General features: G+C 39.9%; 1 protein-coding gene across 1 annotated transcript in view; it reads right to left on the minus strand.

Annotated features, from left to right (window-relative positions):
- The window catches only part of LOC133304827 (callose synthase 10), a 93,232-nt gene that overhangs the window by 26,351 nt on the left and 53,572 nt on the right, over nt 1-13,309 (minus strand). The window contains exons 27-34 of the mRNA XM_061504887.1: nt 9,191-9,311; nt 3,485-3,579; nt 3,303-3,393; nt 3,063-3,223; nt 2,858-2,967; nt 2,324-2,458; nt 1,888-1,956; nt 1,625-1,796 (exon numbers count right to left, since the gene is read on the minus strand). Coding sequence (XP_061360871.1) covers nt 1,625-1,796; nt 1,888-1,956; nt 2,324-2,458; nt 2,858-2,967; nt 3,063-3,223; nt 3,303-3,393; nt 3,485-3,579; nt 9,191-9,311 — 954 coding nt within the window. The remainder of the gene's footprint in view (nt 1-1,624; nt 1,797-1,887; nt 1,957-2,323; nt 2,459-2,857; nt 2,968-3,062; nt 3,224-3,302; nt 3,394-3,484; nt 3,580-9,190; nt 9,312-13,309) is intronic.

The following is a 13,309-nucleotide window of genomic DNA, read 5'->3' on the forward strand; positions in this document are numbered from 1 at the left end:
GAACAGTGTGGGCCGAAGTGGGTCAAATGTAAATGGGCCATACACACAGGTTGCACTTACGGCCCGTTCCAATAATACAAATGGAGAAGGAATTGGGAGAGGGGGTTTACGTTCGCGAAAAGGGCCAAACAATTTTAACCGCGGGCCCAATCCAAATAATAACACCAGGAACAATGGGGTTCAGCAACACAACAACCCAATGAGTCCAGTCCCAATTTAGGGCACACAACAACAGTGAATGGGGAAAGCCAAGGTTTGATACAAGTGGGTTCCGCTACCAACAGCAGCAACAATGACCGACGCGGTGGAAGATACCAATGACTGACAGTGGCGGAGTTGGCTGACTGCTGCTGGGATATGGACAGAACGTGCAAGCATATGGGGATGGTGACGGACAACGAAAGGTCTCGCTTCCCAAGTGAGTGTGAGGGAATTAAATGGGTACTGTCGGGTATGTCAATTGCTCAAGAAATTCCAGCATTTCATTCTCTTCCCAACATCTTATTTGGGTAATATATGAACGGAGTTGTTGCATTGAAGATAAAATAACCTCAGGCAGGGAATGGTGCCATTGTGGTTGCACCTAGGTGTAAAATTGCAGATGACATGGGTCCACCAAAATGTGTCACTTAGATCTTGATTGGTTTAGCCAATGTCCTTCCAAAGCATAAGTTAGTGTAAAGAACCTTGGGATACCAAGTTGGCTGGGCCTGTTGCATTGTCCACTCTTCAAGCCCAATGGGCTCTTGTGTGAGGGAGCGTGTTGAGATACATAGTCCCACATTGGTTGTATATGCAACTAATGTGGTCTTTATAAGGCCTTGGGCACTCCCACCCTTTGAGCTAGCTTTTGGGGTGGTGTATCCCAAGGTTCTTTACAGTTAGTTCCTCAAAAGGATAAGGCTCAAGAATTGCAACTGACAAAGAGGTTAAGAAGCTTTAAAAAATGGAATCCGGGTGGATATTTTCTCACATCACCTATCCTCTTTCTTCACCTTGGGGGCAAGGTGAGTTTTGGAGGGGGAGTATTGATGGGCCTGAAAGCGAGTGAATTAGTTTGTAAGTTAGTTTGGAATTCTTCTAGAATATTCTTAGGAGATAGGATAAAAGGAGGGGAAATATGGAACGTGAGGTAGGCATAAATTGAGTGAATAGTTGGGGGAATTGGGGATCTCCTGAAGTCTAGGTTTGTTAGCTTTGAGGGTGTGTTGGAGTCTTTTGGGTTTATTTTCTGCAATTTGTGTTTGTAAGGAGCTTGTCTCCGTTATTTTCATTTGATATAATTTTCTGTTCCATCACATTTATATCACAAAATCCTCAAGCAAACAAATTACAACTTCAGTGCTCGAGTTTCTAGGAAACAGCACAAGAAACACCAACACAGAAAGAGACAATGAAGAACCAGAGATAAATCCCCACCAAACTTCAAAATGTGGAATTGACAAAAAGTGGCATCGCGAGTGGACTTCAAAAATTCAATGAAATATTCAGGAAGCCATTCATACCAGTGAACCACAAATACTAAGTTACTTAACCTACGGATGTCCATATAAAATTCACTATTAAGTTGTCTCAGTCTTAACTTGAATAGCACTCAAGAAAATATGAGCATGCATTTTCATACCTCTGTAACAATAAAGAAATATCAGCAGCTTCTGGTGCCTTCCGCTGCTTTTGTTGACCAAAAATTTGGCATGACACAACATAAGTAAACTTCAAATCTGTTTGTGCCCTTGATTCACGTGATAATTCAAAACCTTGACTTGTGATGAAGTTGTTTTGAGAATAACTGTCCACTATTGATACAACAGATGTAAGCAAATATCCATGCCAAGTTTCACTACAGAAAATCACAAGGTGCATTACTAAGTGTTCTTAAGCAACTACCTCCCCGAGATCTGCTCTCCAGATAGCTCTGCAGCATTAAAGCCCTCCTATAATACATCATACCACGCACTGCAAACCCAGAGAAGTAAGAGATTGTAGAAACATCAGTGGCAGTTTAATAGAAACAGAGATATCAGATAGAAAGAGAGATAGAGAAGATAAAACTTGTACATATTTATATAAACAGACTCATAACCATCTAACGGAATCTAATAACTGATTAACAGAATCCAGACTGACTCAACTACAGTGAACTACTAAGTTCACTGACTGTGACTGACAGACATGACAGTCCAAGCAAGGTGCAACAATACACCGTCTCTTACACAGTTCTTAAGGAAGAAACCATCATTAACAGAAATAAACTTACTGTGTCTCAAATATGTTTTAAGGAAACAGAGAGGAAGACAGATAAGATATGCTAAGAATTTGTAACCTGTCCTAGCTAGAGTCTGCCCTCGATAAGATGCCCAAAAACGAAGCTCCAAAGTGTCACTGGAACTTTCTTGAAGTTCTTCATCCCCAGTGGACACTCCTCGACCAATTCGTTCGAGAAAATTGTCCCATTCATCTGCAATAAAAAGTAATTCAAGCACAATCCCAAAAGACACAGTTCAAGACAATAAAAATCATTCCTTGTCCTTATCCAATCTCCAAACAGCTTTAGCTTTTGTATGGTTGCTTCTTCACACACAGACATTACCAAGATAAAAAAAAAATTCCCTTCTCAAGTTGGCTATTGTGAAACACAAAAAGGGATAATAATGAAGTTGTAAAATTGGTAGGCATAACCAAATGCAGATAAATCTTTCAAGAGCCAAAAGAAAAAGCAGATGTAGATGTAATAAGGACAGACTTTTTTTTCAAAAAAGTCAATCTTTAAGAAACATAACATGAAGAACTGTCAACCCAATATGAATTCTGAACATTGACATGAGCTTATTCTTTGCCGGGAGAGAAGACACATTACCTGGATATATCTTTTGAAGATAGAAAAGAATAGATATTCCATCTTCGTTCTCCTTTTGCAATTCAGAAGTACTATAAAGCACAGTTTCACTATAGTATGGGGTGAAAACACTATTACAAACAAACAACAAAAGGAAAATGTTAATATGGCAGGAAAAGAAGAAAAGAAACTCCACTGTAAACAATACACATACAAATGCAAACACCTGAATGGCAACATTTCACTAACAGGCTTTGCTGAAGGCATGTCCATAAATAATGAATTTGTGAAAAACTCTAATCTTCTCCTGGCTTCAAGATTTTTTGGAACATTAGCAGCAGAGTCCTTTACAGAAAGAAGAAGATGCAACCGCTTCACGAGCTCTTTCTACAACAAAGCTTAACAATTACTTTCATATGTTATACAGAAAAACAAAGATGACTTGTATGAAAATAGAGGCACTTACAATTTCTGGATCATTAGGCCATTGTATCCTAGAAAAAAGTCGTCTCTCATCCCTGGCTCTAGCTAAAATGTTCCATGTATCAAGATTCTCCCTGGGAAATTAAAATATGAGAATGTGAAATTCAGGGAAAAAAATACTAGTCTACAGAAATGTTGGGAAATCACACTCAACTAATCATATACCTTAAATCTGAGGACACCAGGTCATGAGTAACAACATCATACAGCTCAAATACAGCTTTTGCAGCACCTTTTGCAAGTTCGGGATCATTTCGAATCTGACATAGATAAATCATTTCATATAGGTAAAAACAAAATGTACCAATAACCAATATTATATATATATATATATATATATATATATATATATATATATATAAAGAAACCTTGGAGACACAGAAACCCACAAGCACTATGTCATTTCATCCACCCTGCTCTGGTTCTATGATTTATATCCTCATCAATCTATCTGCCTTTTTGCAGAATGGATCCCACGTATCTAAAAGCATCTTTTTTGGGTACCTCTAGACCAAGTAGATGCACGGGATCTTGGTCTACATCTTTTACCAGAAAAAACTCATACTTCATATACTCAGTCTTGCTTCGGCTTAACGTTAATCCTTTAGACTCCAACGTGCTTCTCCACAAACAACATAATTCACTAAAAGTGTAATCAAAGACTTAGCATCCCACTAAACTTGCTTTTCACAGGTTAGTACAAGCTACAGAATTCTGCCTTCAGCAGCCTAAATTAGGCTTTTGGAATGGTTGGCAAACTCACGACTTACATTTCTAGGTTCCAAAATTGAGCTGACTGGAATACAAACATGGATCTTGATAAACACTGGATGATTTGGACACATTCAGACTCAATTACAAAAATAAGACTTTGATAAAACTTGAGATTAAAGAATAATTGTATATTGAATAATCATAGTGTATTACAATGTACAAGAGCTTTCTATTTAAAGAGACTAAAAGACCTAATATGTTGAGCTCATACGATGTGGGACTACATATATACTGAACTATTTTTACAACTATTCTAACACTTCCCGTCAAGCTGGAGCATATATATTGTAAGCACCCAGCTTGCCACAAATATATTCAACCCGAGGACCCCTAAGAGCTTTAGTGAAGACATCCGCGAGTTGATCATTGGAGTTGACAAATTCCGATTTGATTTCTCCTGACTGAATCTTTTCTCGAATGAAATGACAATCGATATCTATATGTTTGGTTCTCTCATGAAATACAGGATTAGAGGATATATGTAGTGCAGCTTGATTTTCACAAATGAGAGTCATGGGTTTCTTCTGTTCACAAAGATGGAGCTCCCGAATCAACTGCTTTAACCAGATTAGCTCGCAGGTAGCAACTCCCATTGCACGATACTCGGCCTCTGCACTACATCGGGCAACAACAATTTGTTTCTTACTTTACCAAGAAATCAGGTTTCCTCCAAAGAAAACACAATAGCCTGAAGTAGAGCGCCTATCCGAGGGTGATCCTGCCCAATCGGCATCTGAATAACCACAAATTTCTGTATTTCCCTGATCTGAATATAATAAACCTTTCCCTGGTGCTCCTTTAATGTAACGAAGGATCCTAACAGCAGCATCCCAAAGAGAATCACACGGAGAATCAAGAAACTGACTAGCGACACTAACAGCAAAAGAAATGTCCGGCCTAGTCACAGTGAGAGTGAGATAATTGAGCTTCCCAATCAACCTCCGATAACGTCCAGGATCAGATAATGGTTCTCCTTGTCCGGGTAGTAATTTGATAGTAGGATCCATCGGTGTGTCAACTGGCTTACACGCCAACATATCAGTCTCTTCTAGGATATCCAAGGCATACTTCCTTTGACAAATAGAAATGCCCTGTGTAGATTGTGCTACCTCAATTCCCAAGAAGTAACGCAGCTTCCCGAGGTCCTTTGTCTGAAATTGACTGAATAAATACTGTTTTAACTGACGAATTCCAGCTTCATCACTCCCGGTGAGGATGATGTCATCAACATAGACTAACAAATAGATGCAATTATCAGGAGATGTGATCCTATAAAACACAGAGTGGTCAACTTTACTGCGAATTAAGCCAAACTCCTGAACAGCAGAACTGAAGCGACTGAACCATGCCCGAGGAGACTGCTTGAGACCATATAAGGATTTGCGAAGACGACACACCATCCCAGACTCCCCCTGAGCAACAAAACCCGGTGGTTGCTCCATATAACCTTCTTCTTGTAAATCACCACGAAGAAAGGCATTTTTGATGTCAAGTTGAAGGAGTGGCTAGTGACGAATAGCAGCAAGAGTAAGAAATAGGCGAACTGACGCCATCTTAGCGACCAGAGAGAATGTATCGCTATAATCAAGGCCGAATATTTGAGTAAAACCCTTTGCATCAACTAGGCGGACCTTGAGTCGATCAACATGGCCATCAGGTTCAACTTTTACAGTAAACACCCAGCGACAACCAACTGTAGACTTCTCTGGAGGAGTAGAAACAAGGTCCCAAGTACCATTGGAATGAAGTGCAGTCATCTCATCAAGCATCACTTGGCGCCACCCTGGATGGGAAAGTGCTTCACCTGTGGTCTTAGGAATAGAAATAGAAGAAAGACTAGAAACAAAGGTGAAATGAGGTGAAGAAAGACGGTCATAGCTCAAAAAAGTATAAAGAGGACAAGGGTTACGAGTAGTACGTGTACCTTTTCTTTGAGCAATGGGAAGAGCCTCTGGTGAAGGATCCGGAGGGGAAGAAGCAACAGCAGTGGGCGATGAGTCAGTAAGAGTCGAGTCGACAGGAGGCACAGTTTTGCGACGCTGATAGGTGAGAAGTGGACGGTTCTCTGGTATAGAAGCAATAGGTTGCTCATCTGGAATAGAAGCACCTGCAGTTGGCAAAGACAAGTCAAGAAAAGGGACAGGAAGAACATGATCAACCTGTGACAACTGAGATGGGATAGAATTAAAGGGTTGTTGATCAAGAAAAGTGACATCAGCGGAAACTAAGTAACGCTTAAGATCGGGAGAATAACAACGATAACCCTTTTGAAGACGAGAATAACCAAGAAAGATACACTGAAAGGCTTTGGATGTTAACTTATCCTTACCAGGAGTGAGATCATGAACAAAACAAGTACAACCAAAGACATGTGGAGTTAGAGGATAAAGAGGAACATCTGGAAGCAATAGGTTATGAGGAATGTCATTGTTGAGCACAGATGAGGGCATGCGATTGATGAGAAAACAAGAGATGAGTACAGCATCTGCCCAGAAGTGAAGGGGAACCAGCATAGGAAGAAGAAGGGTGCGTGCAGTTTCAATGAGATGTCTGTTTTTACGTTCAGCCACCCCATTTTGTTGTGGAGTGTGAGGACAAGTAGTTTGATGTAAAGTACCTTGTGTGGCCAAAGAAATTAGAAAAATCAATAGAAACATATTCCTTAGCATTATCACTACGTAGAATACGAACAGAAACACCAAATTGAGTATGAATCTCAGTATAAAACTTTTTATAAATGAAAAATAACTCAGAACGATTTTTCATTAAATAGACCCAAGTGCAACGGGAAAAATAATCAATAAAGGTAACAAAATACCGAAAACCTAAAACAGACAAGGTACGACTTGGACCCCAGATATCTGAATGAACAAGAGAGAAAGGGGCATCAGCTCATTTATTGACTCGACTGGCAAAAGAGGAACGTGTATGCTTCCCTTGTTGACATGACACACAATCTAAAGACTGAAGACCGGACAAAAGAGGAACCATTTTCTGCAACTTTAAAAGACTTGGATGACCGAGGCGACTGTGGATAAGTTGTGGGGATTCTGTGAGAGAGAGTGTCACTGAAGGACGAGGCACATCCAGATAGTAAAGCCCCCGTGACTCACGACCCACTCCAATCATTTTCCCCGTACCCGGATCCTACACAGAAACAGAATGGTTAGAGAAAGTAATGGTGCAAGTGAGGGAATGGATCAACTTACTAATAGAAATTAAGTTATAAGAGATGCCAGGAATGTAATAAACAGATGTCAAGGCTAAGGTAGAGGTCGGACGAGCTTGTCCAATCCCACGAACTGGGGCTTTGGTTCCATCCGCAAGGGTAAAAGAAGGGAAATGATCAGAATAAGTAAGAGATGTAAAGAGTTCCGTATTACCATAGAGATGATCGGTAGCACCTGAGTCAAATATCCAAGTGTCAAGTGATGTAGAATAAGAAACACAAGCAACGGGATTACCAGTATATGGTTGAGACTGAGGAGAAGCCTTCTTGAGAAGAGTTTGGAGTGCAGCATAGTCCGCAAGTGAGAGAGAAACTGAACCAAATGATGCATTGTCTGACTGAGCTATATTCGCAGCAAGAGAGATAGAATCCTTTAGTTTGGAAGATGTAATAGGCCCAATATTAGTAGAGATGATTCCTGAGGAAGTTTTGACAGGAGGACAAGGAGAGTTAACCTCCGAGAGATGAGGGGACGCTGCTGCCATTTAAAGAGAGAATATAAAAGCCGTAAACGAAGGGAAACAATATCCAATCAAGGAGAACCACACGTCTAAAGTGAGACCCACAAAGAACCAAGCACAGATCCGGAAAGAGGAGAAGAAGAAGAGAAGTTCTGTCCAAGAACGGCCGGAAAACTCCACCGGAACAGTGCACACGCGCCGGTTGAAGGTGGCGCGTGAGCACCACGCGCAGAGGAGAAGAACGGCGCGTGGAGGCGCGTGGCTGACGCGACGGTGGTCGGACTACCACAGAACTGGTCACCGGGATGAGACGGTCCTGATCACAGGTAGTCTGGGCTAAAAACTCGCCAGAACAGTGCTCCGGTGGCCTGAACAATGACGAGCGGCGGTTGTTGGCGGCGGGAAGTGGTTCTGACAGTTGAAGAAACAAGCCGGAGAGACACACGGCTTAGAGAAAAAACTCGCCGGAAGAATGCACGGCAAAGTAGAAGAGAACACCTAAGCAGTGGGCTTAGGGTTTTAGCGGAAGCGGATCCCCAGAGCTAAAAAAAGCTCTGATACCAACTTGAGATTAAAGAATAATTGTATATTGAATAATCATAGTGTATTACAATGTACAAGAGCTCTCTATTTAAAGAGACTAAAAGGCCTAATAGGTTGAGCTTATACGATATGGGACTATATATATACTGAACTATTTTTACAACTATTCTAACGATAAACACTGGTTGACTTGGTCAAATTCATTATGCTCGCCAGACCATGTGTCTCCTCTTCTGGTAAAGGTCACACATCCAGCCGCTGTTCATCCTGTCGCTACTGTTGTTGAAATACTCTCAGTCTCCTATACTCAAATCTGCCCTCAACTTGTTCGCTTGACATCATCCAACAAGTCCTCCTTAAAAAGCAAGCCCAAAACACCACAAACCCTAAACAACAAGACCTAATCTGACACTTTCTGAACCATACCCACTACCATTATGTCCGTTAGAAAAATCTAATAGAAAACCATTAAAGTTGCCTTCACATAACAACACTAAAACTTTTAGGAGAGACGTTTGTTTAATACTACCAAACAGGGCAGCCTTTCAGTTACAAGGTTGCTTCCAATTTAGCTGGTCTTTATTTTCATACACTAAGTTCCAGTCCTTAACAGAGGGAAAAGAAGAATAAGAAATCCTCCTTAAAAAGGAGAAATGATATCCAATCCCTCAACAATCAACAAATATGTATATACTCCAAGAACCATTAAGAATCAGATTCAAACAATTTATATACTCCAAGAAAACATAGCCTCCCATTCCTCTATTAACTAGCTTAACAATTTGAAGAAATATTAGAGGAAATATGAGAACCTTAGAAAAAAAAAATATAATATGACACAAAAATTGTCAACCAGAGAATTACCAGGAGTCCAGTCAATGCCGTAAGTCTTGATAAAACAAGCGGAAGCTTCTTAAGAGACAAGGTTAGAACAAGTGAACCCTCTTCTATACTATTATTGATCTCACGAAAAATTCTTTCCACCCTGTCAAAGATAATATTTTCAATCTTTCATCAAGCATATGTCTGTAAATCAAACAACATAATGCACTAACTGATGAAGAGAGCAGGAAACTTTAAATTAACATTCAGAAAAAAAAAAAAATCAGAACAGAATTACAAATTTTGATGATAGAAACTCATCTTCTATCCCAGTTAAAGGTAATCTAACATAGTCTGAGATCAGGTAGTTAAATTCTATCACTAAGATAAAGCACTAATCCAGAGTCCAAGTTTAGGCATCCTGGTAACTTCATGTTCTTCATCAAAATTGTAAATTTAACCCATGAGAAATTTTTGTCAAAATATCTTCGAAAATTTCATGGCTGTCTTGATACACTCTTGGTCAATTTATCTCAGGTATGAAGTTGATTAAGTAGTTCAATCTTTTGAAAGTTCAAGCACCAAGTAGAATGCTAGTAAAAAAAAATTAACTAAAAAGAAAAGAAAATTCATTATGCAAAGAAGGAATTACAATAAATTTGGAGGATAAGGAATCCTCGAAAAACAAAGAGTAAACCACAAAATAACAGAGAAAAAAGTAAAACAATAATGGAGCAAATCTGTTCAATCCCTCAAAATATCTATTATTAGGAAACCACCTAAAAGAATGTTAGTCATAATTATAGTGTCATTTCAAAGTTTGTAATGTTTTTGTTAGAATGAATATACAAAGGTTTTAGGTGTTTTTGACGTTTTCGGTGACTTCTTTAGGTGTTATTTTGGTGTTTCAAGCCCTCTCTCTAGATTTTGTCTCAGTTTGTTGTGGGTCCAAACCATTTGGAATATTCCGGCGAACCACCATCGTTTGGCACCTTTTGCGGCTGTTTCTTGCTCCCCTTTGGTGTTTTTCAGACTTAAGAAATTTTCCGGTGTACTTTCTCTCATCTTGAAAGTCCCAATAGGGGACCATAATTTTGTCATACGCGGTAGTAACCACAGTTGTGGTGGCAACAAACTTTGATGCTCTCTATCGCGAATTGGGACATTTGGAGCAAGCTATTGGGCAAAATATGGCAATCCTATCTTTTTTGATCTGACTCATAAAGAGCAAGCACCATATGCCCTTATTGTCACTATATCGTGTGTAGACTATGAATCCCTTCTTCGGCTTAAGGCCTCCTCGCGAACCAATAATCGTATTGCTTGCATTTCATAACCATCAATTGGATGGTGGTTAATTGACTCTAGTGCTTCCAATTATCTCCAAGGTAAGGATCTCCTCACACCTCTAACATATTCACACAATTTACCACCAATTACCATGCTGATGATTCCAAAATAGTTGTCACAACATTGGATAAGCACAATCGTGTTCCTCTTGACCGTTAACCTCATTCTTTGTTGTTTCCCCATCAACCCTTGCATTCTTTGGCCCCCACGTGTGTTTGGTCTGCTTGTTTGTCCATAACCGTAGTTCTGGCCATAATAAATTGGTTGCTCAGTCCCACAAGTGTCTTTCTTGGTTACACTCAGTCCCAGAAGAGTTACAGATGTTACTCCCCAACTCTTCACATCTCGGCTAATGTTACTTTCTTTGAGTCAAATCCCTACTTTGGATATTCTTCACTCAACCCTGAGTTAGTATCTACTACCTTACAACTTCCTCGATCTCGGTTGAATTCACACCACCACCACCACAGCTTCCTCCTACACAGGATGACCCAGTTTATATCTACCCCTTACAAGTCCACCGCCACCGCCTCCAGCTCCAACCATTCCTACTGAAAGTGCCCTACCCATGCTCTCTGCAAAGGTATTCGTACTACTCGTAATCCTTCACCCCATTATGTTACTTTGAGTTATCATCGGCTTTCACGTTTGCATTTTGCTTGTCTTTCTTCCTTGTCTTCTGTGACTGTTCCCAAGATTATAGGTGTGGCATTATCTCATTCAGGACGGAGACAAGCTATGATTAATGAAAGGTGTGCCCTTCAGAGCAGTGGTATATGGGATTTGGTTCTCGTTCCCTCTAGGAAATATGTTGATGGTAACAGATATACACTGTCAAAGTTGGTCCTGGTGGTTAGGTGGACTATCTCAAGGCTCAGTTGGTGGCCAAGAGATACACTCAAGTGTTTGGACTAGATTATGGAAACATATTCCCCCCAGTGGCAAAAATGACCTCTGTTCGCCTCTTTTTTTAATATGGTTGCTATCCGTCACTGGCCTCTTTATCAGTTGGATGTCAAGAATGCTTTCTTCCATGGTGATCAGTAGGAAGAAGTTTATATGGACCAACCTCGAGGTTTGTTGCTCAGGGGGAGTCTAGCCTAGTTTGTCGTCTCCTCAAGTCCCTTATGGTTTCAAGCAATCTCCATGAGCTTGATTTGAAAGATTTAGCACTATTGTACAATAGTTTGACATGACTCAGAGTGAGGCTTATCACTTAGTATTTTATCGCCACTATTTCAGGATCCATTTATTTGAAGGTGTATGTTGATGACATTGTCATTACGAGTGATGATTATCATGACATTTCTCAGGTAAAACAAAATCCCTGCCATCATTTTCCGACAAAAGACTTTGGAAGACTACGGTATTTCTTAGGGATAGAGGTGGCCCAATCTAAAGATGGTATTGTGATATATATACCAAAGGAAATATGCTATGGACATTCTTGAGGAGACAATTATGTTAAACGCTAAGTCAATTGACACTCTTACGGAGCCAAATGTCAAGCTTTTACCAAATCAGGGGGTCATTCTCAGATCCATAAAAGTATAGAAGATTAGTTGGGAAGCTAAATTACCTCATAGTCACTCAACCAAACATCTCATTTGATGTTAGTGTGTTAAGTCAGAGTTATCCTTAGGAAGATCATTGAAATTCAGTGATTCGTATTCCCAAGTATATCAAGACAACTGCTGGAAAAGGTCTCTTCTATGGAGACAATGGTCATATCCGGGCTATGGGATACACGGGAATTGATTGAGTAGGTTGACCCAGTGAAAGGAGATACATCTCTGGGTATTGTGTATTCGTTGGAGATAATTTAGTATCTTGGAAAAGCAAGAAACGTGTAGTTGCCAGATTGAATGCTGGAAGAGAGTATCGATACAAGGCTACAACCACTTATGAACTCATCTGGCTAAAACAATTGCTTAAGTTTGGAGACACTAGACCAGCAACTCTCATTTGTGATAATCAAGTTGTTTTACATATTGCTTCCATTCCAATGTCTAATGAAAGGACTAAGCATATTGAGATAAATTCTCATTTCGTTAGAGAAAAGGTCTGCTCGAGAGATATCGTCACCAATTTTATTAACTCAAATGATCAACTAACTAATGTGTTCACTAAGTCTTCGAGAGAGCCTCGAATAGATTACATATGTAACAAGCTTGATGCATATGATCTTGTAAAGAACCTTGGAATACATGCAACTAATGTGGAGTTTATATATCTCAACACGCCCCCTCACACGAGAGCCCATTGGGCTTGAAGAGTGGACAATGCAACAGGCCCAGCCTACCTGTGCTAAGAAACGCCACAAGAGAAAGTGGGGGGCGGCGAGGCTCTGATACCATGTAAAGAACCTTGGAATACACCACCCCAAAAGCTAGCTCAAAGGGTGGGAGAAGGCCTTATAAACTCCACATTAGTTGCACATACAACCAATGTGGGACTATATATCTCAATAGATCTATATGCTCCATCTTGAGAGGAAGTGTTATAAATGTAGTAGCATAAAGCAGTTTAGTGTGAGGGATGAAGTCCCATATCATGCTTATCTCTTTGTAGTTCTTTTTCGTTCAGTTATATAATAGAGTCTCTGCATTGTAGTTGAAACACATGGATTTCAGTATATGCCTCTCGGGTCCTGATATTTAACACTAGCAAAGGACTTTTACATTAAAATAAGAAGCATGTAGAGATTTGCAGTTACACTAATGCTCTGGATAGACGTTCTACTTCAGGTTATTTTGTCATTTGTAGATGTAACTTAATTTTATTGAAAAGGAAAAAAAAAGACAATGATGT

This window comes from Gastrolobium bilobum, unplaced genomic scaffold (assembly GCF_033153095.1).
Source record: "Gastrolobium bilobum isolate Gb01-03AN ecotype WA unplaced genomic scaffold, APGP_CSIRO_Gbil_v1 utg896, whole genome shotgun sequence".
In the NCBI taxonomy this organism is placed as follows: Eukaryota; Viridiplantae; Streptophyta; class Magnoliopsida; order Fabales; family Fabaceae; genus Gastrolobium; species Gastrolobium bilobum.